General features: G+C 41.8%; 1 protein-coding gene across 2 annotated transcripts; it reads right to left on the bottom strand.

The window, feature by feature from the left end:
* NCOA4 (nuclear receptor coactivator 4) lies at nucleotides 1-27,278 on the bottom strand. 2 transcript variants are annotated; one of them, XM_083146366.1, is made up of 10 exons: nucleotides 27,130-27,278; nucleotides 9,695-9,843; nucleotides 8,569-8,709; nucleotides 7,551-7,639; nucleotides 6,965-7,073; nucleotides 6,522-6,623; nucleotides 4,703-4,852; nucleotides 2,809-3,816; nucleotides 1,606-1,695; nucleotides 1-1,182 (listed from the first exon to the last, which is right to left on the bottom strand). In XM_083146366.1, the coding sequence occupies exons 2-10, from the start codon at nucleotides 9,827-9,829 to the stop codon at nucleotides 1,177-1,179; spliced, it is 1,830 nt and encodes a 609-aa protein (XP_083002492.1). In that variant the 5' UTR covers nucleotides 9,830-9,843; nucleotides 27,130-27,278; the 3' UTR covers nucleotides 1-1,176. The 2 variants fall into 2 exon arrangements, with proteins under 2 accessions (XP_083002492.1, XP_083002491.1); XM_083146365.1 differs by lacking the exon at nucleotides 27,130-27,278 and adding an exon at nucleotides 11,167-11,313.

Below are 27,278 nucleotides of genomic sequence, written 5' to 3'. Positions count from 1 at the left end.
TATTGCTGTAACTCTTTAATGGAACACTTCAAATGAAAGTAAAATATATTGCAGACATTTATCCATTATGACAAGTTGATGTAGAATTGAAGTTTTACAATGTTTAATGGAAAACATCATGGTGCCTTTGCAGACTAAATAAAAATGTATCAGGATGACGCATTTGAGTGCTCCAGCCAATAATCTACAAGCTCCTGATTGGGTACATGGGAGTTGTAGTAAACACTTGAATAACCTATGGTGCCCATATCAATAAGGCAGAATTAAAATAAAATATTCATGTGTTTTTAAGATGGAAAGAAATATAATAAGCTAAAAACAAACATAAAATGTTAAACCAATAAAATAAATGCTTCCAAGCAGTAAAACATAATAAAATACATAGTTTTGTTAGGTGGACAGATTTCTGGAAGCAAGAAAAAAATATTAAAATGTTAAGTTATGAGGTTTTAAAATAAATTGCCTTTTTCCCCCTATCACTCTGTGCAAATTGCTTAAATTGAATCATCTGTATAAGAAATGTGATTTAAAGCACCTGTGTCTTCAAAAGAAACCCGAAGAGGCAATACAATGACGGAACCATAAAGTGGTCTGTGGTAAGGATACTCTGCTACAATGACGCATTCTTTCATGATCAATAGGATTTCAAATGATATCATTACAAACTATGGTACAATAAAACATTGTAATCTGCTCAGATGTCAATATATGCACATCGCTATAAACAACGCACACAGCAGACTTGAAGATGGATCTTCAGGAATTACAGATACCGCTTTATCCAGATGACCATGACCTTGGCGGTAACTAGATGTTTGTAAAAAACCACTGCAGTTCCTGGGTACCGTAAGGCATCTCTACCACCCGCTGGCCAGATTTCAGACTACATTTTCTAGAAAGCATCTACTTATTTTGGAGCAGAATAAATCCATTACAGCTACATATTATGATCGTGAAAGCAGAACTTGAAAAACAAAAAGGTTTCTAATGTTTGAAAATTAAGTAGAACCTTAAATGGCACATTTCAATATGTTAATGATCAGCAGGACGACATTCTTTAGGACAAGAAAAAGAATGTGCAGAACAAACCGACAAACACTTTTTCATGGAGGTTTGAGAGTGTGCGTTGTCAGCATGAAGGTTGGGGAGTGGTTCAGAAATCACCAGTTGCCACATTTACATCTATAAAGAAAAAAAGAAAAGAAAAATATATATATTATTTCAGCTTTATGGTACTTGTGGAAAGATAGTCCATCAATATTATGCAGATACTTTAAAATGTGTTTGCTCATGAAGTTACAAACAGCTTTAAAAAGGTAACTGCATGACTAGTTATTTGGGGGCAAATTTATTAAGCGCAATGAGGTCATAAAGTGGCTTGGGAATAAACCCTCCAATCAGCTCCTAGCTTTTAAGTTACAGGAGGAGTTTGAAAAATTAAAGTTAGGAGCAGATTGGCTGCTGCGTTATCACTGACCATTTTATCACTTCAGCAGGCTAAATAAATCTGCCCATAGAAGTTTAATACTAGGATGACCAATCATTTCTGTATGGCAAGCCCTGATACACATTATGAGGAATAGCTGCCCAGGTGCAATGCGTTACCTGTAGGGGTGTGTGAAACAGCCACTTGTCTTTGTCAGCTGCAAGCTTCATACAGGCAAACAGGTCACAAACACTAGCAAGTCCGTTATCCTATAGAATAAGAATGTGGATTATACATACTTTAAATACTAAGACTCCTGTGATAACCCCATAAAGACTTTATGGTAGTGCTTCTGATCATGCTACTTAAACCCCTTTTACACCAAAACACAGGGCCGCACCTGGGTTTTTGGACCCAGCATTTTGGTGTAAAATGGGTATAAGTAGCATGATCGGAAGCACTACTATAAAGTCTTTATGGGTTATCAAAAAAGTTTGTTACCTTTTACACCGGCGGCTGCCCAGGCAAATTTCACCTGCACGACCACCCCCCCAGGCAGTTCCTGAGCCGGCGCTTGGAGATTACATTATCTCCACGAGGTGAATGGATGCCGCGCACAGGCATCCATTCACCTCCTCCCTGCCTTCGCTGCTGTCTGCAGAGTACAGCAGCGGAGGCTGTGTGTACCCCCCCCCCCCCCGTCCAACCTTGAACGCTGTGCTCCAGAGGTTGGGCTTCCCCCATTGATGTAAACATGAGCCGGGTCGGATGACCCAGCGTATCCGTTTACACTGCCCTCTACATAGGTCCTACCCTATAGAAATCCCGTGTAAATGGACACAGGTTGACCCATTTACACCGCCGCTGCCCCGGGTATTTGCGGCGGTGTAAAAGGGGTATATAACTCACGTTAGTCCAATGAAGAAACTATTTTGTGACTGAATATAAACAGACATAAATACAGTCTTCTTTGGGTCTGTTGATATGTAAAAAAATAACATTGTATCCCAGTTTTTTCTTTCTTTTTTTGTACAAGACAAATTATACGCCTACAAGATTATACAGTGCAAACAAGCATGGTAGTAAACTTAACAAAGGATGGATAATTATTCTATCATTCAATGATGCTATATTGCAGTGATGGCTAACCATGACACAGTTTTAGCATGGCCAAATAGTAAAACTGTAGCAGGGCATGCTGGGATGTGTAGTTCAACAACAGCTGGAGTGTCAAGGTTAGCCATTAGTGCTAAATTATGTTCTAATAAATATGGCACTTGAAATCTTTATTTTTGAATGATGTATATTGGTTGCTTTCTCGTGTACTAGCCGCTCTAATCTGCAGATAGGACACTAATAAAGGCCGTTATCTAGACACTTACATGTGCTTTCTTACGCAGTAGCCACTTATCCTCCAGTCCAAGCTGTTCTAGCTTTTCCAGGTTATCTTTATTCTTTGGGGACAACACCCAGCTGTCTGCATTTAGAGGCAAGTGGAATGGAGAGAGAGTTTCTACTGCGGGAAGCTTCCATTTACTGTCCGTGGTATCTTTTTCTGCTATTTCATTTGTTGTACAGGACTTGAGAACCCAGTTGGTCAGTGGTGTTTCAAGCAAAGATCTGAAATGCCGAAGGCAGTGGTCACGTTCTTCTGTCCTCTTGCTATAGCTCGGATCTTCTGAATCTCTTCTGCATGGATGTAGCCACATGTTACTGAAAGCTTTTGAGTTTTCGGATTGCCCAGTTTTGTCCCTGTGCTCCTGTTGTATGGGAATCCCATTCTTATCTTTGCCTTCTTTTTTCAACAGCCACTTTCTAAGGGCCTCTTTCTCACAGCTTTCATCACAGACACACTCAGAAAAGGCAGAGCAGGGCTCATTAGCTTTGCAGATGTCTTCCATCTTAAAATGAGGCTGAGATTGTTTTAAGAGCCACAAATCATTGGTAGAACCTGCGGTTTTCTTTCCTCCAAGCTGCTCATTAAGACACTTGAGGTTACCAAGATTTTCTATCTCCAAAGCAGAGGTTTGACCACCGCAACAGTTACCACAGGACTCTATTTTCTGAAGCCAATCACTAATACTGTAGTCTTCCACAAAAGGTTGGAAGAGGAGTCTCATCTTGTCCATAACATCAGTGGACTGTTCGGTTTCAGCTGGGGAAACGAGCCATTCGGAGAGATCCATCTCTTCTTGATCTTGAACTTCAAAATCATCATGGTCTACTTTTTCAAAAGAAAAAGAAGAGCTGGAAATTGAATCCTCGCGGGCACGGGTGCTAGATTTCTCTGGGCAATCTTCCTTATTCTGGGACTGGAGCCAATTGTGCAATTCCCAGAGTTGACCCCACATTTGCTCAATATTAAATGTAGTTTTGGGTGTTTCGGAACACTGTTAAGTATAGAGTACACAGTTAGTGGTTAGAGCTAGAAAAGTTCCACAAAATATCTATTTTATGTGCGCTTAGCTTGGGAACAATAGACTGTACAATTTAAAGAATATTTATACCAACAAACAAACTTTATAATGTACAAAATAGACACTCAATTGCAACTTTAAAGAACACAAACATTTACACATCAAAAATGTAGAGCAGTAATACATTTGCTATATTATGAGTTACAATTGGATACTACACTATAAAACATGTTGCAGCTTTTTCATGTATCAGGAACTAGCCCAGTAATGTTATCACAAAATGATTTTTACCATTTCAATAATAGCAGGATACTTATTCTAAAGATGATGCGGATTCATAAGTGAATGTCATTTTTGATTGATCATAAACATCATATAATACCCCTTTTCACTAAAATTCTGGATAAGAGGTTTTTTACCAGGGATTTTGGCGGCTCTCACTCTCACTGTTTCCACCGCACTGTATTCCCTGGTTTTTACTGGGTAAACACCATTTCCACTGAATAGGGAAACCCTTACTGATGATGCCATCAGCTGTCAGAGCCCGGGAGGGACCAGTCAGCAGCTTTTTTATTAAATTCCTGGATAGAAAAATACAGAGTAAAAGCAGTTTCCACAGCAGCTCACCCGGGTAAGACCTGCTAAGAACCCTGCTCGTGACCAGGGTCAATATCCCAGGTCACATTACCTAGGATTTTTTACTTCTAGCCATTTCCACTTCCAAAAATCGAGGGTAGATGTGCGTTCATGTGAAACATCCCAGGATTTTCATGTCAGTGGAAAAGGGTATAACACAACTCATAATATTACAAAGGATAGCAAGTTATTACACACACAAATTAAATGCTTTAGAACATACCTTGGTAGGTTCAGCAAGTTGTGATTTCAAAAGCCAATCTTGGGGAGAAGAGTTTGGAATGTACATAGCAGGACACTGGTTAAGGTTGGTAGCCTTGTTTTCTAGCAGCCAGTCAGACAGAGGGGTGTTCAAAGTGCCAGAAAGGGGTTTCTATTCACAATAAAACACTCAATGTAAATAAACTCAGCAATGTAAATAAACTCATGGATTCACTTTAGAATTGTAGTAATAAAATTAAAAAAACTTGATCTAAATTGGCTTGCACTAAGGGGCTGATTCTCAGTCGGCCATAAGGTGTGTACACACAGGCTATAATCGCTGGCAATAGTCGTTGAGCGACCATATTGCCAGCAATTGGAGTGTGCACCGGCAATAAATCGGCAGGTGCGAGCTCCCATTTTTAGCCCCCTGATCTCTGGTCGCAGGAGATTGCTCCTACCACCAGCTGATTACCTCTGCTGCTCCCCCAGCAGAGGTTCCCTTTCATCAGCGACCATCTCTGGTTGCTGATGGAAAAAAGGCACTGAGCAATAGATCGCCCCAGTGTGTACACCGCTTTAGACACGGCTACATTTTTTGCCATAATTGTGGATTTATGCCAATGCTGCTACCAAGCCTTTCCCTGGTGGAGTGCATCAGATTGTGCATGGACTGAGAATGGATGTTAAAACAACAGTTTTTTGGAGTCTTCAAATGAGCACAATGGTAAACAGTTTCTCCATCAGAGCATGGCCTCATATGTGAGCGGTCAGTGAAAAACCAATGGCCAAAGTAACTATAGAATGAATGTCCTCTCCTGCACCAGACCCATTAATGGTCCTAAAGATATAGGTGGCCTTCAGGAGTGTGGGATAGTGCCATTAAGTGCTATAGAAGTAAGTTAAGTAAATGTATCTGATTTATGGGGATGGACAATCAACTGCAGTTAATTACAGTGGTTAATAAATTCCCATGGGGCTGCCGGCAGTTATAGGGGATTAGGTTTTGCGTGCAAATCTCGGCTAAGTGGCCCTCAATTGTGTGATAACGCAGGGCTCTGGGAATTTATGCCAGGTACCATGTTATTCCAGGAAACATGTGTTATTCGCCAAATTGGGTCATTTACCACAAAGAAAACTAGTTATAACTTGATAGCCAGATAATACTATTGGTCTATTTTAGCCAGTTTTTAGCTGTGTACTAAATTTACCCCAGCAAATGTATATCCCTCTTTATATGCTACAATGTGTTACAGTTCTAAATGTTCACATTTAGGGGGGTATTCAATGTTTGTCGTGCTCCCGCAGCCATCTCCCGACAAGGGAGATGGCTGTGGGGCCCTATTCAATGCCGTCTTCCCCGACAGCATTGAACAGGGGTTCTCGGCAGAACGAGCCCGAGCATCACAAGCTGTCAGGCTCGTTCTGCCGAGAAAAGCTGGAAATAGGCGAGCTCCCGGCCGGAGCTCTTCTATTTCCGCCCTCAGCTCGAGGCCATGCCCCTTTCTCCCCGCTCGGCGGCCGGGACATTGAATCCCGACCGCTGAGCTCAAGTAGAGCAAAGCGAGAACGGGACAGGGGCACGGCTGTCGAGCTTGCTCGACAACCGTGCCCCTGACATTGAATACCCCCCTTAGCATTTTAGCTAAACATTTAGTATTTAATTTCTAGGCCATTATTCTTCTACAAAAACTGTGCATGCAAAAATACGGTAAGCTTTCATTTACAGAAAATAAAATTAAACTTTCCAGGGACACTAATTTAATAAAACCTACCGTAACAGCAAACCATCACAATCAGGTTAAGTTAAATGAATGATAAGAATCAGTGCTGAATATTACCTGTTCTATTGGGCGTACATAGCAGTGGTTGAGAAGCCATGGATTTTGATTGACAAAACTACAATGTGTGGGGTTCGCAGTCTCAGTTATTTCATCACCATTCTAGAATACAAGAGCAAAAATACAGAATGTGTCAAATTACCCACTGGAATAGCAACTATGTTGTTAGGTCTACGGAAATGCAGAAGCAATGAGCTCCTAACATTAAGAGGTACAATGTGACAATTACTGAGCAAATTATGGAAACAATGAAGCAGCGTGTGAGTTAGGAGGTATGCCAGCCACAAGTCATCAGGTATAGGAAGGCATAATATGACTATTACTACCCATCTCTGCAATAGATTGCAAATTGAAATGTTTTTTTTTTTGTGTTTTTTTTTGGGAAGTGTGTGTAACTTTTTTTTTATTTATTTTTTTAGCAGAAAATTTGATAATTTTCTTACCATGGTTTTGATTGATCCAAACAGAGTAATTGCTTTTCTGAGAGAAGGGACGTCTGCTTCAAAACTCATAGTGGAAGATTCTTCAGGTTTCAGAGCAAGGTTGCCCAGTCTAAGGAAGGAAAACAACATCAACTACACATTTTACAGGTACTCTATTTGCCATCATTCATGGGTGAGCAGAACAGTCTGTGTCAAGGCAAGTACAGTGTGACTGACAATCTGGAACAATAAAATATAAGAACCTAGTCAGGGCATTTAAGGGCCAGCCATTCCATCTCTGTTCAAGGTCATTTGTCTTAACTTTCATATTAAGTATTAACGCCATAATCTACTCTAGTACCTCAATTATATACATTGTGCAAGCAAAAGTTGTGCAGCACAGTCCCTGTAAAAACGGGGTTTTACAGTTTGTGGCGCTAAAAAACAGTAAGAGGTTTGTTCTCCGAGTGGTGGATATTCTTGCCTAAAGCTTTATCTGCCTGCACATAGGCGCTTTCAGATGGAAAAAAAGCCAACAATAGTAGTACACACAATTTACCTGACCAAATCATCACTATTTTATGGTTTTGCTTTTCTTTGTACTTACCTTTCTAAGCAAACTGTGATTTGATTGGCAAGATCGTTACTATGAGGAGTCTCAAGCTGATAAATCAGGCAATTGAACTGCCCCAACAACTAAAACAAAGATTATAGTGTTAAAAAAAAAAGCTACAAATGTATTAGGACAAATGTTGAACATGAAGGCATATTTTATAAGAGACGAGAAAAGAAATAAACAAGTGGAGCTGATGGAGAATAGGCAAGTTATTTTAATCCCCATCCCACTGGAATTACAGGTAGAGTCTCCTGTATCCGGAGATCTCTTATCCGAAATATTCCAAAATCCGTGGTCCACGGCGGACTTTAGGAACTTCTTCAGCGGTCCCAGAAGTGCACCGGTGAGGTCGCTGGCGCACTTGCAAACTCACGCAATGCACCCCTGGGACCGCTGAAGAAGATCCTGAATGCTGCCGTGGAACGCGGAGGAACCATCTGGGGAGACCAGGTAAGTATGCTTTTTAAAAAAAATCCAAGAACCGCAAAAATCCCTTATCCGGAATGCTCGTGGTCCCGAGCATTTCGGATAAGGGATACTCGACCTGTATACCCCTTTCAGACATACCAACCGGGATATTAAACCCGGTACAATCCCAGCTTTTTAAAAATCCTGGGTCAATTGCTGGTGCGCAGGACCCAGGATTTTAGTCGACTAACATACCAGGAAGACTCCTCAGTAAGTGTCTGAGAAAAGACTTTACCAGCAACAGAATACTAAGTGCTTCAGCACTCTGGGGGCGATACATTTATTGGGCACCCAAAATTTGCATACCACCCATTTTAGATGGGGTTGTATGCAGTTGTTTAGGCGCAAGTTTTATTGAGCTCATCACACCCAGAAGTGTGAGGTATAGCTTTGTAAAAATTTAAACCATAGTGTTAAAGCCAAACTACTTCCTACATAAGTATTGCTTTCAAACCATTAACAGTTTGCCAATAACTGGTTCCAATGTTAGATTCTGCGGATACTCAAAAGAACCTATAAGCAATGTCAATGTAACCCTTACCCAGTACAGCTGCTGAGCTTGCTGCTGCAGAGCCTCTTCCTTGAGCTGCTGTATCAGGTCCGCCTGCTCCAAAAGCCAGATTTCGCGGCTGCGCAGACACTCCAAGTTACGGCTGATGCAAGAGTGGATCTCCGCTTTCACCTGTGTGGAAAATATTTTGGTACCGTAAGGTCAGCAATCACCCAAATAAATTTATATGAGCTTCCCGAATAGATTTCAGTTGTGTTATGCACCAAGAGCTGTGGCTCAGGCAAATGTAATACACTTGTATGCAGGACAAATATGTTCCCCACAGTTTCTTCCACCATGACACGCAACGATCCTGCACCATATTTACTTACACCTTGGAGTATATGTACAAGGTTTGGTTAATGCGAGGGTTAACCAGTGTGTGCTAACGTTTTGAACAGCAGACACACTTTTTAGTGACAGTGAAACCTGCAACTACTATAAACTGTAACCTTGTGGTGCAAAAACATTTCTGTCCAGTAAGGCATTGATTGTTTATACCAATCTAACTTTGATTTAATCACTTAAACAGCACGAACAATAGGCAAATGCTGTTCATAAACAGCTCTGCATTCTTCTCTATTTATAGAAAGGGAAATGGGAAAACAAATCTGGTAATAATCACATAAGGTTTCACTACATGACACACCTAAAGACATATGCAAATCCGGGTATCTGACCTATATAGCTGTAGGGTGATGTAATTATGGGAATTTCTCCATTTATTGCCAATGCATTGCGCTAATGTCTAAAATGCTCCATAGTAAACCTTACCAACTGAAATAATCGCATACCCTCACACAGTGCTTAAAGTAAAAAATATAATCTGTGAGCTGTAAAAATATTGGGACTTTTTTTTATAGATAAAAAATATTAAGACAAAAACAATACTGTATATTGAATCCAATTCCTTAAAATAAATATAGATGTTAGACGTCCAACAAAAGCCTGCACAAATAAACTTTAAGTAAGGAAACAAACATGCAAAGGTACAATGTCCGGGGACGTAATGCATACTATGGAATTAGTGACTATTGCAGGACCTATTTCTTGTCAGGCACCTTGCATATAAGCTGCATTTTGCCTTTAATGACAGTTTGATTAACAAATACACTACCTCTCTACTGTTCTCTTTTATTTGTTGCTCTGCTTGTAATAGTGCTTCGATTGCAGCTTCCAGTTCCTTCCTGGCGTGCAGACATTTAGACAGCGGATCTCGGCCACAGGATGGGAGGTCTTGGCCCAAATCCATTTCTTTTGGCACTTCTAAAAAGACAGAACAAACATGAATACTTGTGTCCACCAGGCAGTTGTACTCAATATGCTTCTCTCACCGGGGACTGCAAGCTCAGCAGTGTCACCTACGTGCAAAAGATGCAGGCAGGAAAAATGTAAAAGACTGATAAAAAGTCTTATCAGTAAATGGCCATGTGAAAACACCACACACACAAAAAAAGTGCAGAGCTAAGCAATGCACCTACTTTGAACACCCAGAAATAACAGCTCTTGCTTATTATTAAGTATACACTGCAGAGAAACGTAAAAAAACAACTTTGAAACCCTAACATTTAACTTTTCTGTAAACATTAAGCCAATCTAAGCAACAGTTAATATAATAAAAGATTAACACTTCTTATTAAGGAACACCTGCAGATCAAACTATGCTGGGAATTCAGGAATAAAGTAGTAACTGCACCAGATCTGCACAGGCGTGCTACATAATGTGCCTGACATGTTATCACCATTTCCAGCAGTGTTACTGGGGCCAGCACAAGGATCACATTCCAGGCAGCAAACTCCAATGCAGACCATTCTCTAAGCCAGGCATTCCCAACCACGGTCCTCAAGGCACACCAACAGTGCAGGTTTTAGTGATATCCAGGCTTGAGCACAGGTGACTTAATTAGTACCTGAGTGATTCTGATTAAACCATCTGTGCTGAAGCCTGGATATCACTAAAACCTGCACGGTTGGTGTGCCTTGAGGACCGTGGTTGGGAATGGCTGCTCTAAGCTGTCATGTAGCATTATTAGGTTTCCCCTGCATTTGCCCAATAACATAGCTATATACAATTTTTTTTTTGTTATTATTATTATTTGTGCAGCTTTTAATGTTGTTTTCTCCTGACAGGTGGAGGTGACCATACACCTGCCCAGACAGCATCAATAGGGAACATGATTGGTAGTGGTACTACGGGTCATATAAATCTCACACACACACACCAGAGTGTACATTCTGTGTGACAAAAGCCTAATAGAATCAAACATTAATCTCTGACTCTAGTTGTAGCTATACTACACAGAGGCCCCAGCAGCTGCCCTGTATGTATGTGTGGAAGTAACCCTCAGTCTCAAGTGGAGGTCAATGTCATGCACCTGGTGACACACAAACAGGGTAACCCGAGTGTAGCAGGAAGGGTACCCGCATTATAGCTTATAGAGGTGGCACTGGGCCGTCACTTTTTGACATCTCCAACAGAGACAGAAACGGACACACAACCCCCCGACACTCACTCACACTGCCAAACAACCGCAGTGTACAGCAATGTTTAAAACACACAGCCAGCATACAACCGCAGCAGCCCGGTACCTGGCTCCCCGCACAGACGCATATAGCCGGCAGCAGCAGGAGAAGGAAGCGCAGGCCGAGAAAGAGATAGCACCAGGGTTAAGTAAAGCTCTGCCGTGACGTCAAGCCCGGGGCGGGGCTTAGAGGGAACAGACGCCACTAGAAGGGAGCAGCCGCTCACGTACACACACTGCTCTCTGCCTGCGCTGTTTCCTCATCCGTACAGCAACAGCAGCGCCGCCTGCGCGTGCGTGTGCGGCTGAGGGTTCCTATTGTTACCTTAATGATGACAGTATTACTACTGGCACACGCCACACACACACCCTTTTCATTAGCTAAATTCAGATAAACAGAATTCTATGTAGGAGACACGCTATACTCCAACATCTGTTCTGCTACACCAGGGGCACAGCGATTCCCAAACTTTTTTTTTTTTTTTTTTTTTAAATCACAGCACCGGGTAAAGCCCCATACACAAAAAAAGGTGCAGACACACTTGACGATTTGCTCCATGAGCGATATTGTCAAGTATTTACCATGAAACTCCCAGCGAATGATATAGTGAATACACACTGAACGCTATCATTAACATCATATTTCAGTGATGTCCCAAGCTAGTCACTGCGTACAGTGCACACTTCGCAATATTAAAAATAATATCACTCAAAGCCAAAATGAGCCATATCTTTCAGTGTGTATGCACCTAGCGAGATTACAACCGCTCGCTCATTTTGGCCCTTTGGAGGGATATCACTTGCAATATCTTCTAATGCAGTGGTTCTCAACCTCGGTCCTCAAGGACCCCCAACAGTGCATGTTTTCCAGGTCACCTGGCAGGTGAACAGGTGCACTCATTAATCACTGACATTTTTTAAAAGATCACAGGTGGAGCTAATTATTTCACCTTTGATTGTGTGTGGAGACCTGGAAAACGTGCACTGTTGGGGATCCTTGAGGACCGAGGTTGAGAACCACTGATCTAATGTGTATGCTCAATATCATTAAAGATATCGTCGGAGCTCCCAGGAGAACAATCTAGTGCACACACTGAACAATATCGTTAACTGATGTCACCAACCACACACTGCTAGCATGTATCATTAATGATTAGGTAAAATTGATCATTTAGCACAGGCAACGGGGCATGGAGGTTGTTAACTATATGCGGGAGCATGCATTGTTAACAATGTTGAGCATACACACTAGACCTGGTGTAGCCAACTCCAATCTTTGAGAGCTACCAATAGTTATGCTGTCTACACACGTACAATCTGCATGAGATCCAGATGAGATTTTGACTATATAGTCAAAATCTCATCTGGATCTCATGCAGATTGTATGGGTTTTATCCCAAGCTATCCAGATGCGTTTAAGATGCGCGCTCCCATATCTCAGCCAGAAAGTCTTGGCTGCCCTGTCTATATAGTGCAGATCTGCACTATATAGTCTAAATTGTATGCAAATAGTCTAAATTGTAATCGCATCTGGATCTCATGTAGATTGTACACAGTGTGTACACAGCATTAATGTTTTCCAAATCTCCTCACAGAATCACAAGTGAAGTAATTAGCTCCACCTGTGGATCTTTTAAAATATGTTAGTTATGTAATGAATGCACCTTTGCAGCAGCTAGGTTGTTTGGAAAATGTGAACTGTTGGTAGCTCTCGAGGACTTCAGTTGGCTACCCCTGATCTAGACAATATGAGCGATATATCGCTCAACATATTGTTATGTTTCGTATTGTTAGCATGACCTAGTGTGTTTGTTAAAATAAAACTGTATCAAAGCGGCAAAAAAAAAAAAAAAAAAAAAAAAAAGGCTTGTAAAAATTTATTTTTTTTTAATTGCAAAATGGCCCGACTATCAATGTCAAACATGCATAAAGTTAGGGACAAATCACTCCCCATGCTTCAGTAAGTTCTGCTGCTCTCGCCACACTTTATATATAACAATCAGAGACCACGTTGATGGAAATATACAAAGGTTCAAAAAATTCATGTTGTCCTTTTGCCTGTGTTGACTTTTTTTGCTAGTGGACTATGTGGCGTTAATCTATCGACCTGATATTAGAAATAATTAAGGGTTGTTTTAGTAACAATCCAACTTTTCAAAACCAGCTTTAATCTCCTTGTAGGTACATATATGTTAGTTGCGCGCCCACTATAGTTAGTACGCTCATACCCACTATCCATGTCGGCATGGAGTTAATTTTATTTAGTTTGGTGAGCACAGCGAGCCCGAAGCGCGGCGAGCGTAGCGAGCCCCATGAGGGTACGCCAGAAAACTAAGCGAATAGTTTAGTGGGTGCCCAACTAACATATAAGTACCCAAAACCTGCACTTAAAAAGAATGTTTTGTTGTCTTTTTAAGCTACTTTTCAATACTTCAATTTAAATCCTTACCATGTGAACAAATAGGAAAGCCCAACATGGTAACATGTAATAAAGGAACCCCCCCCCCCCTTTTTTGGGGGGGGGGCAACACAATTAGGAGATCTTTTAGATCCCTATGGCTTGTGTCATTGCCTGATGATCACCACACAATAACTACTAATGGGGCGTATAATCTATAAAAGGGGACACTGCTCTTTCAAACACCCCTTTCACACCGCACCTCGGGCCCAGGTAATTGCAGTGATGGTGACTTGTTTTGGCAGGTTGAGGTGCCGTATGAAAGCACCAAAGCTTATAACCATGGTCAACTGCAACCAGCAACACAACCTGGGCTATAAGAATAGTTAAACCCGGGTCCTCCTATAATGGGTAACCCAGGTTTAATGTGAAAGCGCCAGACCAGGGTCCAACCTAGCATTGCGATGTGAAAATGGTAAAAGATAGGCATTCCATGTCTGTAAGAGGCAATTTGCAGAAGATAGGGTAAAAACCTAATGGTCTGTCTTTAAGAAACTCCTTGCAGGATGACTTCCAGACGGTATTGTCAGATTGAGCCGCATGTACAGACACCAGGGGGGGAAGGGGGACATGTTCCCTTGTACACCTGCCTGGGTACTTGAGTATTATCTGGGCGTCCGATTTTTTTCATCACATGCCACTACTTAAGGCATGCGATGCGATTTTTCATTGTAAAGACCTGATTTTTAATTGTATAGCCACCTATGGGTGATTTCATACCCCCACTATCCAACTACGCATGGAGTTGATTTTATATAGTGTGGCAAGCGCAGCGGATTACTTTACATGTATTCTGCGTGCGCTCGCCACGCTTCGGGCTCGCCACACTATATAAAATCAACTCCATGCGTAGTTGGATAGTGGGGGTATGAAATCACCCATGGGTGACTATACAATTAAAAATCAGGTCTTTACAATGAAAAGTCGCATCACATGAATTGTTTGCCACTAAAATGCATGCGATGCAATAAAATGAAAAAAACTCAGGCGCCCAGATATTACACAAGTACCCCTGCCTGTGCCCACCATATATCTGCGAGGAAGAGGGGATGTTAGGGTGAGGGGGAAGTGTGCCCCAAGAGGAGGTCTCTCCCCATTGGTGCCCTCTGCTACCTCCTGCAGATCACACATCCTCCACATTCACTTCCTCTACCCCAGCGGCACCTGCACAGGGAGAGGTAGGGCTGCAGCACATGCTCTCTGGGCTCCCTGCTTATTCCTGCTCTGGGATACAAAGTAGAAAATTTGGAGCAATGGAGGAGGCGGAACAATGGAGGAGGCCAATCAATAGGTGGAGGCAAATCAATACAGTATTAGTAAAACTAATACAACAACTAAATCAGAAACATGATTTATGGACTTGTTATATTTTCCATTCCGTTTGAATTATTATAGTTGTAAGTTATTTTTTCATATACAAATGTTGATTATCCATACTTGTTACGCCAAATGCTGAAAATCCAATAATAACAAAAAAAAAAAAAAAAACACAACAACATGTGATAGACACTTGGTTTGTTAAAAACTGGAAATAAAATCCATACTCATCAGCGCTTTTTTGTTGTTTTATTTATTAAGTTTACTTTTAAGAACACAACAAGATGTTTGAAGAAGTGAAAGTACTGCAGGGATGTGCACTGAGTTATAGGCCCTACACACACACACACACGCACACGCACACAGCAATGTGTGCTGTAGAGTGACCTAGCTATGCTAGGTCGGGCACTGCTGTCGCTCAGCACACAGAGCTGACAGAACACGGTAAGAGAACACTGGCGATGCCGATATTGATGGACACTGCTCATCAATCTCAGCCAGCGATGCGCATTGCTGTCGCTATAGCTTCTTCACAAACTAAGCAAAGTCGCTTAGAAAATGCCTTCATATTGGCATATGTGTAGGCCCTATTCCAATCACAGTGCTGTAATGGACTATTTCTAACACTAAAGAATATACCCTTGAGGGATTGGCCTACTTTTAAAACAGAGCATTTAAAAAAAAAAAAAAAAAAAAAAAAAAAAAAAAGGCACCTCTTGCGTATTTTTTGACACCAACATCATCAGATGCATACACACTTGCTGACACCAGTAGCAATGGACGAGGGGCAACACTGCATTCCGCAACAAGGCCTTCGCATGCAATGTCCTCAGTCGGGGGGGGTTCTACCGCCATAATTTTTTTCTTTCTCTGGAAACCGAAAGTACTTCTGTAACGTGTATCCCCAATAGAAAGTACTGCTATTCACCTACCAGAGCATCTACCAAAGCTGCTGGAACGGTGAAGTCTGGTGCTACAATGGCTAGGGACCTTCAGAAGGTCTGGTACTGCTCCAGGTTTTAAAGATGTCCATGCTAAAGCATAGATGGTATAATCAAACTGACTGAGGTATTAATGCTGCAGACCGCATAACTGGCTTTGACCCTGTATCTGAAAACGTTTTAAAAAACGGGTCTGCCAGGTAAAACCCCTTTCATACCGCATCTCTTAAACGGTACACTATATTACCGTTTAAGTGCCATTTTTTTTTTTACACTGGCAGACCCGTTTTTGGAAGCTTTCCAAATACAGGGTCAAAGCCAGTGCGGTCTTCAGCGCGGAAACGTTTATTTATAAGGACGCTAATAATGTTTTGATGTTTCATTCAATGCACGTCATGTCAGCAAATGCTCCTAGGTTAAATGTGGAAAGCGTCAATATAGCGAAAATACATTATAACATTAGATTAAATAGAGGTTAAAGGGAAACATACATTATGTGGTGGATAAGAAAATTACTGTCTATACCATATAACATTAGTTTTGTGATGAAGTGCAGTTTTTTACATCACTTTGTGACAGCTGTGACAGATTTGAAATCTCTCGTGCTGAATCTCCAGCACAAATCTCTGCGTATGTAGGGCCCTTTAGAACTCTCAGCACACAGTGTTCTCCAGCCATGCCTGGTGATTAAGTAGATTTATTGATTGCCGGGTTCCTTCATCCAGCAACTGAGCATACACCCCAGTTATCACACAAGTCAAATACTGCCATTTATTAGTACAAGTAATAATTCATAACTTTCCAGTAATCTGCCAATGGAGAATGTACTCAGAAATAGATATGTCATATGAAACTTTAAGCTAGTCATTGGCCTTAAACTCCATGGGCTCTCCTATTAACCAACGATTCCACTTCAGCCAATAAAAGTGGCTTGATATCAATCTCAGTATCCAATAGCGGCTGTGTTTATCGGGTACAAAAAGCATAACACCCAATAACAGCAAGTATTGGGGCCAAGAGACAAGGGCATCTGGGCAGAACATCCCCATGGATACATTCAGCATTGTTTGGTTTAAATTATTTTAAAAATACACAATCAGTTTTAAAACATTATGTTTATATATTATTCAATAAAGCTGATTGAGAGAAACAATGATAAATTCAATTACAATTATGGGAGGAAGTCCAACATTTACATATAATGTTTTAATAATATAATTTAATGTTGCATCCTTCTAGTAAAAATGTTACTTAAAATAATCTGAGGGGGTCAATGTGTCACAAAAACAAGTTTGTTGTACTTTTGGAACATAACAATGAACAAACTGTCACACTCTTGAGGAAGCAAAATATGTCAAATGTTGAAACCACAAACCAAAGGATTGCACAGTCACATTCCGCTTCTGTGTGGCCAACTATTTGAATAATATATTTTTCAGAATCACTGACAATTGTATTATAAATATAATGCTTCAAATCACTAAAAGGAATTTGTTAATTATACCCCGTTCTCACTGCTAGGCAAATTCCTGGGTCAAGCATGTCTACCTGGTAATTTGCCTTTTAACACAGTTTATTTTTTCAGTGGGAACGGTTCAACCCATGTCGAAACCCTGCTTTTTAGCCTGGTTGAAGACCAGGATATGCAGACACGGGTTGACCCATTCACACTGCAAAAAAAACCTGTGCTAAAAGGCAAATTATACCGCTTTCAGACAGCGGCGACCAAATAACCTGGTTATTAGCAGCAATTACCCAGCTTTTGAATCACCAGGTTATTCGGGCTCCATTGTCAGACCCCCCTTCACACAGGAAATCTCCGGGTCTTAAATTTAGAACAGTAGATTTGCTCTATTACACCGGGTTTTCTCCTGTGTAAGGTTTGATCCGGATCTAAAACTCCGGTTCTCCAACCCTAGTCTTTTGAAGGGTCGGAGAGCCGGAGTTTAAGATCCGGATTGACCCTTTCACACAGAAAAGGGACCTGTGTATTTAATGAAATTCCTGGGTGGAACTGCTTCACCCAGGAATATCATTTTCTGTGTGAAAGGGGTATTACCAGGTAGAAATGCTTCACCTGGAAATTTGCCTTAACAGTGAGAATATGGGTCCGACGCTGCAGTCCCCGGCAAAAAAAAAAATGCGGGGTAAAACCGGTGTTCATCACACTGGCAGTGTGAACACGTTATACAACAGTTCTTTGGTGGGATGTCTCAAAAGGTAGAGTACACAACAGTGCTAACTCTGCTGGAGCAAGGTATGCCTTTGACAGTCTGGATGACTTCCTCCATGTGGATATGCTAGATCTACAAAGTATGTATGTGAATACAATTGATCATTGCCACCAATTACCACTACATCAAGTCAGATGAGAGGGGGGGGGGGGGGGGATTTCTATTTTTAACTAAATTTGTTATTCTTTCCATCCCAGGTTTTTATTTTCACAGTGGACACAGTATCTAATAATGGAGACAATGAGATTTTACAAGTTGATTAAGCAAAATTTAAAAAACACATCTGTAATACTCCTTTCACACTCGCAGAGCCGGGTCATGCTTCCCGGGAATGTACCCTTTCACACTGCACTCAGACCTGGGACAGCCCCATTCACACTGATCCCGGGAAATCCCTGCAAATACATATGCGTGTCATTAGAAATGGCCTCCAGGGCTCTGAAAGATGACATCAGCATTTGTGAGCCCAAGAAAGCTCCAATCAGCAGCTTTTTTAAAGTCCTGTGTACCCAATCTTGTGTCGATTCCGGAATCTACCCAGGTCAGGACCTGGGTAGAAAGCCTGGAATGCTCATCCCGAGATATTCTTTCAATACCCTTTCACACTGAGCTAAATCCCGGGTTGATGCACGTTCATGTGCAAAAACCCAGGATAAAATTGCGAGTGTGAAAGGGGTATAAGCAACTACTGTTTTATGTATGCCTTTGTACTATCTGTGTGTACTTTCTATATTGAATTGGTTTGTTTTACAATGTAATATTCTGTGTACAGTAATTGCAGGCAACATAATAATTATTTGTGATTACATTGAATATGTGTCTTCTGGAATGTTACATAATATACAGTAGTGATACACGGGATACGGTAAATTTCCCAGCGGTCAAATTAAGGCCCTCATACACTAGGCAGTCTTGTCCTAAGGACAAGTCGGACCCAATATCCCTTGAGCTCCCCGGCTTACATTCATTTTGGCCCTTTATGTGCCATTTTTTATGTGATAAAGTGCATGTGATTTATCACATGTAAAAAGTGCCCCTAGTGGAGCTGCAGGGGAAGTTAAATGTTTCAATAAATTGATGGCCACGGATTGGATGAGAGCTCTCAGCCAATCAGCAGCCGCCCATTCATTTGAAAGGGAGTTTTGAAATCTCCTGCCTGCCAGCCGATATCCCCAGAAGATGCAGAGCGCCTCTCCCCCGCTCTGAAGACTATAGGCGTGTGCCAGCGGTGGCACCGCAGGTACACATCTACAGACCTGATCGGATGCGATACATCGCGAGTGCAAAAAAGCACCTGCAATGTACTGCTGATGGGTTAGATTCCGACTCCTCTTATGCTCTGCCCACCAGATTTCCAATTCGATGCACAATGGACCACAGATTGGACATCAAACATCCGATTTCGGATGATTTCACCAGAAATCTCATCCAGATTCATCGCAATTGGGTGAAATCAGGCCCAAATTAGTCTAGTATATGGGGGCCTTTAAATTGTTAGCAGCATGTGAGATATGAAGGGTTTCACATTTCCCACAAAGGCTCATCTATATGTAACTTGCATCATTGATAGCTGGGAAAACAGTCAGTCATCTACATACAAGCAATAGGATTCAAATCAACTTGTACTACAGTCGTAGTTAATGTGAACTTGTCCTTGTGGATTGTTGACCATTAACTTTTTAAAGTGGTGAAGGCACTAGATCTAATGATGGCCATTCATTAGACCAACTTTCATCCAACCCTCTTCTAACTTGTTTGTTCGTCTGAAAATCTGGTACTATATGGGAGCAAATGACAATCAGCAATTTGCTCACAAACCCCAAATGGAAAAAAAACTTTCAGTCACGTGGTTTATATGAAACGGACATAACAGTACCTTGTCTGAATGCTCTCAAAATCTAGAAACGTACAAAAACTGACAATTACAAATTACATTTGCTCCCATACAATACCACATTTTTATTCCATCTAACCAACTAGTTGAATGAAAATTGTGTAGCGTACGGCCAGCATTAGTTACTTTTCCAAAAAGAGAGCAGATTGAAACACTATCGCCCAGGGTGAAATGAGTCCTTAACGCTACAATGTTTTCTGTACACTTTAAGATTCAATAGGGCCTTACATTTAAGTATGTGGAATTTAACCTAATTATAGGGTGATGATATTATTGTATTATAGCCTGAAGCGGTTTATATTTATTGTAGTGTTAATATCGTATTACACATTGCTGCGGGTAATGGTTAATTATGTATTTTTAATTATGCGTTTTATGAGTGTATTTTTGTACCACTAGCATTGCTTAATAACCATGCAACCTCCACTGTTCGTACCACCTGACAACGACTACATCAGTGACCAGCGATGTTCATTTCTGGAATGCCGTCCCGGGCCTCAGATGGCATCGCCAGGTGAATGGGACTATCGATTTAATTGATACATTATGTGTTTGCTACAGTGTATTTGTACATGCTAGCGAGTATGTATGGATCATAGGATATACAAGCATTATGTCGTATGTCGACCACTGAATGTCGACATTGGGTTAGATCAACATGGGGTTTTTGTTACCCGAATGTTGACACAGCCAATATGGACACCGCAACGTAGCACCGCTCCCCTTCGGGCAGGATGCCTCGCTACGCTCGCAACACTATTTTATTCTCCCACCATGCCCTAGCAAATGGTAGGGCATGAAATTCCGCCTTTCAGCTAAAAAAAAAACCCATGTCAACCTTCCACATGTCGACCTAGTGACTGTACGTCACTAGGTATGTCAGAGATCTCTCAGCCAATCAGAGGGCTGCCCAGTGTTATAAATGATTTTTTCAAATTCTGCCGCCATTGCTCCTTCCACCAGCGCTATGCTACTTTGCCTCCTGCCCTCTTCCACCAGCTGATGTGGCATCGCAGATTGCATGCAACATTGGGTGTTGAAGAAGGCACTTCAGGCACCATAAGATGCAATTGGATTTTGCACGGTTATGTTGCATTGCATCCAATCGCATAAGTGTTTCAACACCATAAAACTCTGTGTTGCTGCAAGAATTCAATTAAAGTATGTGTAAAATGTGACTGCTTGCAATAAGACAACAGCACTCAATAGTATTTCTTAAGGTGTATAGAATAGGATTCAACTTACATTTTTACATTACTGTCATTGCTAAAAAAAAAAAAAATTGACTAGATTGATTAGAAAATGCCCCTACATTGCTCCTTGTGTAGGGGCCAGTGTTGCGCAGGACTATCGCCCAGCAATTAATATCCTGCATGCTGGATAAATTTACTTAATCGCCGGTCAAGGGCAGTATTCTCACTGGAGAACACTGGCCCTGACAGATCGCTCAGCACACTGCTCTGTGCGCTGAGCAATCTAGCATCGCACAGCAAAATCTCCCTGTGTGTAGGCCCCTTTAGTTCATGTAGTGCTGATATCTTACGTACCAAACTTTAACCAAGAAAGAAGATAAGAAGAATTAACTTTTAAGATAGAATGAGGATTACTCTCAGAGATCACAGCTATTCCACAGACAGACCAAACAACTTTGGAGACGTTCCTCTATAAAAATGTGTTTAGCTGAACTGAGGTGTCTCATTTGGATTTAAATCTCAGCACAAGTTCTAAACAGAGTTGGGTGAAGGTTATTAGATAAAGCTGCAGCTGTGCAATCTACTATAAATACCTTATATACTAGATTATAAGCCTACTTTTTCAGAACCTTTTTTATGCTGAAAAAGCCCCCCTCAGTTTATACTCGAGTGAGGGTCCCGCTTGAGTCAATACGTTTTCCCAGTTTTTTGTTGTAAAATTAGGTGCCTCGGCTTATATTCGGGTCAACTTATACTCGAGTATATACGGTAATCGGCTGCAGTAACATTGTGGGTCTCCTGATAGTAACTGGGAAGTCAAATATTAATAAACTGATCAAAAAAAAAAAACAGCGAAGGGGAAATGGCGTGTGCAGGAAGGGTTGAATATTCATTACTGTATTTCTGCCCAGTTAAATTTCCATCTTTCTTGGTTATCTTCACGCCTCACACTATCCTTGTTTCCAGGGTGTCCACACTTATAAGAAATTCCAATTCTTTGTCTGTCCTTCAAACATGAAATCAGTGGGTATTACTATAAATAACTGTCATTCGCTAAGGCTGGCCATACACTGCCCAATAATTGTGTCAACCCATTGAATTATTCGATCAATCATTCAATGTATTGATCTGAATGAAATAATTCTCTATTGTTTAAAACATTTTATACTCCGAGGTCTCTCCCTATGGGATTAAAAAGAATAATTCCAACCAAACTACATATCCCTGAGTCACAGGTTCTCTCACATATCTTACTTTCAGAAGAGCTGAACAGACATGAACTGTGTTTGTTATTACTGTTTTTTAGAAGCAATTTATGTTCTTGTTGGGGGCCGCATTATAAAAACATGTGCAAATATAAAACAATGCAGACAGACTAAAAACCAGAAAACAAATGGCTCAAACACATTCATGATAAAACATGCTACATTGTAAGAGATTTAAATCCCAAATATCCTCAAAACATACTGTTATTTTATTACTCACAGATAACAAGGATTAGAACACCCACAGTGGATGAATGTCACCAGCACGTAAGCTATTGCTTAAATCAAGACAAAAATAGATTTTAAATAACTGTTCTAAGAAAGATTCATATAGCCTGGCCTACCAATAATGCACCTTGAATATAGCTATTATGTGAACTGAACCACCAGTAAAATGTATGGCCTTATGATGTTGCTAGGTTATGCATTAACTATGTGGATTTATGTTGAAAATGGGACTCTCCAGAACCAGAAAATGTAAGTGCTCCACAGCAATAACATTTGCATGCCACACATCAGACCAACTTTCATCCAACTTGTTAAGTTGGACGGAATAAAAATCTGGGGTACTTGTGTATTTTGGCGGCGCCCATCGCATCGCATACCATAACACATACGATGGTATGCGATGCGACGCGATATCGTACGATAGTGCACGATGGCATACAATTTTGAAATTGTATGCCATTGTACATGGCATACGATGCCATACGATGCGATGCGATTAAACATTGTATAAGCACCCTAATGGGTGCTTATACAATGTTAAGCACCCAAATGGGTGCTTACAATGTTAAATGCACCCCCACGCCACCCCCCGCTATAAACGTGAACCCGAAGCGTGGCGAGCGCAGCGAGCCCGCGAGGGGCGGCGGTACGCGTCCTACGACCTTTTCATACCCCCACTATCCACGTCGGCGTGGAGTTGAGAATAGAATAGTGTGGCGAGCGCAGCGAGCCACCGAGCCCGAAGCGTGGCGAGCGCAGCGAGCCCCGCGAGGGGACGCGGATACCTTCACAGGTAAACGTGTCCCCTCGCGGGCTTCACAGGTGTCCGCGTCGCCACGGACACCTGTGAAGCCCGCGAGGGGACGCGTATAACTGTGAAGGTATCCGCGTCCCCTCGCCACGCTTCGGGCTCGGTGGCTCGCTGCGCTCGCCACACTATTCTATTCTCAACTCCACGCCGACGTGGATAGTGGGGGTATGAAAAGGTCGTAGGACGCGTACCGCCGCCCCTCGCGGGCTCGCTGCGCTCGCCACGCTTCGGGTTCACGTTTATAGCGGGGGGTGGCGTGGGGGTGCATTTAACATTGTAAGCACCCATTTGGGTGCTCAAAAGCACCCTTTAGGGTGCTTATACGATTTTTGGTCGTATAGGGGGTCGTAATCGCGTCGCATCGCATCGCATGCCATCGGGTGCATGGCATGCGATGCGATGCGATCTGTTCGTCGTACGACGGACATCGGGGGCGCCGCCAAAATACACAAGTACCAAATCTGGTACTGGGTGGAAGCAAATTTAATTTGTAATTCATTAATTTGTTCCAAAAATGTGGAAACGGACAAAAACCTGTCGCTCAGACAAAGTAATGTAGTATAATCTGTTTGATTTAAATAATTTCACTGAATGTTTTTGTCAATTCTCCTGAGTTTGTGAGCAAATTGCTCTTTATCATTTGCCCCCATCCAGTACCAGATTTTTATTCCATCCAACCAACTAGTTGGATGAAAGTTGGTCTGATGTGTTGCCAGCATTACTCTACCATATATTTTCGCCTTTAACCCCTTCCCGACATATGACGTACATTTACGTCATATGTCGGTTGCGGGGGAATCAAGCCAGCTCACGGAGTGAGCTGGCTTGAAAGAGAGCAGGTAATGGCTGTATATTACAGCCAGGTCCCTGCTCTCACGGCCACGAGCGGCAAGTTCGCCGATCGTGGCCGTTTAACCCTTTAAGCACCGCGGGCAAAGCGACCGCAGTGCTTAAATAGCTGATCGGAGGGGGGGCGCCCCCCTCCGGCGCCGATCGGGGCCCCCCGCAGCGAGATCGGAGGGTGCCGATCGGTTGCCATGGTAGCCAGGGGTCTAATGTAGACCCCTGTGCTGGCCGTGTCTGCATACCTATCATATCCTGCCTGAGGCAGGATGTAATAGGAAGTGCATAAAATCACTACGTTCAGCCATAGAGCTCTATGGCTGAACCTAGTACAGGCGATCGCGCCCCCTAGTGGTCAAGTACACTAGGGGGCCTTGTAGTAAAAGTTAAAAAAAAAAAAAATAAAGTTTAAAAATAAAAAAAAAATTAAAAAATATTAAAAGTTCAAATCACCCCCCTTTCCCCATTTCCCAAATAAAAAAAAAAAAAAAAAAAAAAAAATAAACATATTTGGTATCGCCGCGTTCCTAAAAGTCCGATCTATTAAAATATAACATTAGTTATCCCGCACGGTTAAAGGCGTAAACGGAAAATAATCCCCAACGCCAAAACTACGTTTTTTGGTCGCATCGCCTACCCAAAAAAAAATAGCTAAAAGAGATCAGAAAGTCGCCCATATCCCATAATGGTATTAATTAAAAAGTACACTTCAGCCCGCAAAAAATGAGCCCTCACCCAGGTCCGTAGGTGGAAAAATAAAAAAGTTATAAGCCGCAGAACATGGCGACGAGACGCAAATTCGAAAAACCGTAACATTTTCTATTTTTTTTTTTAGTGGTAAAATGTAACGAAAACTATATAAGTTTGGTATCACCGGAATCGTAACGACCCATAGAATAAAGATAACCCATCATTTTAAACGAACTATGAACTCCAAAAAAAACGTAACCAGCGCAAAATTGTGGAATTGCGTTTTTTTTTCTTTTTACCCCACATTGAATTATTTCCTGATTCCCCAGAATATTATACGGTATAGTAAATGGTACCATTAAAAAGTACAACTTGTCCCGCAAAAAAAAAGCCCTCATGTGTCTATATAGCCGGAAAATTAAAAAAGTTACGCTTATTTGAATGCAAGGAGGAAAAAAAAAAAATTACCATAAAAGGCAATGTCGGGAAGGGGTTAAATACATTTTCCAAGAGGCTGTTGGTCCATTTCTGTGCGCTGTTGCATTGCAACACCTCAAAAAGCCAAGTATATCGGGAAAACACTAATGGCTGCGATGGCACACGAAAAATTGTTTTCTAAGGTCAGTCCGCATTACAAGTGTTTTATAGAAGTTGAAAACACATGTATAATACATATTTAAAGCACCACTGGTTATGATGCCAAAAGGATATCAAATTCAAATTATAGAGAAGGGTGGGTGGGGGATAAATGTATTGCTTCAATGGGTAACATGTTGCCAATCACGCTGATTAAACGGTTGATACCAGTATCATTGTTTGTATAATGCAGTGGTGCCTCGGGACACTTGCAGGGGTGCCTTGCATTGGTGGTCTAGGACAAATTCATAAAAGTTATAGGCAAAAACAGAGTTAGTGGCCGCCAATAATGAAATATGTGGGCAAACAAAAGCAAATCTGGTTCCTCACTATATAATTGATCCTAAAGCTGACAAACAATTTACTTTTTTTTTTCTAAAATTAATCAACTAGAAACTTTTGATCTATGGGTATCGTGTTAAACATTCTGATACTCTACGTCACCGTGGTTAAAAAAGGTTTGGGAACCACTGGTCTAATGAAGGAGGAGTCATCCTAAAGTCCTGTACAAATGGGGTGACAGGGGAGACTGTGCTGTGCGTCGTTCAGCACACATCGCAGCACACTCGAGATGTGTATTTAGCGATCCGTGCAGACCAATGTTCTCTGGTGAGAGAACACTGTTGATGACAAGATTTTGACTGGCAGTCAAAATCTAGTCAGGCAATAACAACGTGCAGGATTGCACAGTGCTTTTCGCGCATGCGCACACAGAGGGCGATCTGGGTTTAATTTCTAAGCTACGTAATCAGATCACTTAGAAATAGCCCTCACATCGCCCCATATGTATGCCCCTTTGCAAACAGCGTAATGGTTAGCATTACTGCCTCAGAGCACTGACGTCATGGGTTTGATACCCACCATGGCACTAACTGTGTGGAGTTTGTAGGTTTTCCCCATGCTTGGATGGGCTTCCACCAGATACTCTAGTTTGCTCCTACAGTACAAAAATTAAGCAAAAGAAGAAAATAAAAATTAACCCTTTTGCAAATACCCAGTTTGTTTTATCAATGTCTGCATATTGTAAAGCGCAACAGAATATGCTGCACTATATAAGAAACTTAATAAATAAATATGTACAGGGGCTTACTAAAATGGACCTTCTTATCTGCTGCCAAATTCCATGTTTCTATGTAAAACTCACGCAACAACACAAATGCCAGCTAGCACAGACAGCTCTACACAGAACTGTAGCAAGGGAAACGTCCTCGAGTGACAATAGAACATCCTGTGGATCAACACTGCAACACTACAACAGCAGCAGGGACATGGCAAAGTGACGTCCTTCAGTCACTGGGCGCTGTGTCCACCTCTCATAGCCAACACATTACATACAGTAGTAAAATAGGCCAGATGTTCCCTCCTCATCTGCAACCTATGAAGCAATGATGAGCCTCCTTTGCTGCCTGACTACCGCGCATGCGCAGCTCCCATACAACAGACACCGTTTAAAAGGCAGCAGCCGGTGACCGGGCTATAGGTGACCCTGACACGTGGAGCACGGATCACCAGTCACTCACCCCGTCCCTTCCGCGAGGAACCGACCTCCAGCCGAAAATCCGTCCTGTAGGCCAAGACCCGGCGTCCTGCCTCCGGAACAGTGCGCAGGCAGCAACAGAGAAAGGAAGGAGAGGACGGAAGTACCGTGTTGTATAGAGGTGACCGATAT

Source organism: Crinia signifera, chromosome 6 (genome assembly GCF_055691185.1).
Source record: "Crinia signifera chromosome 6, ASM5569118v1, whole genome shotgun sequence".
Lineage (NCBI taxonomy): Eukaryota > Metazoa > Chordata > Amphibia > Anura > Myobatrachidae > Crinia > Crinia signifera.
This window is presented reverse-complemented; position numbering and strand designations above follow the sequence as displayed.

What these genes read in the sequence shown, in the direction of transcription:
- NCOA4 (XM_083146365.1), bottom strand. Translation starts at nt 11,188, where the DNA reads ATGCGTCTGTGCGGGGAGCCAG. An exon ending in TAAAAGAGAACAGTAGAGAG is followed by an intron (nt 8,710 to 9,694) that starts GTAGTGTATTTG and finishes TTTTCCACACAG; the next exon opens with GTGAAAGCGGAGATCCACTC. An exon ending in TACTGCGTAAGAAAGCACAT is followed by an intron (nt 1,696 to 2,808) that starts GTAAGTGTCTAG and finishes CTTATTCTATAG; the next exon opens with GATAACGGACTTGCTAGTGT.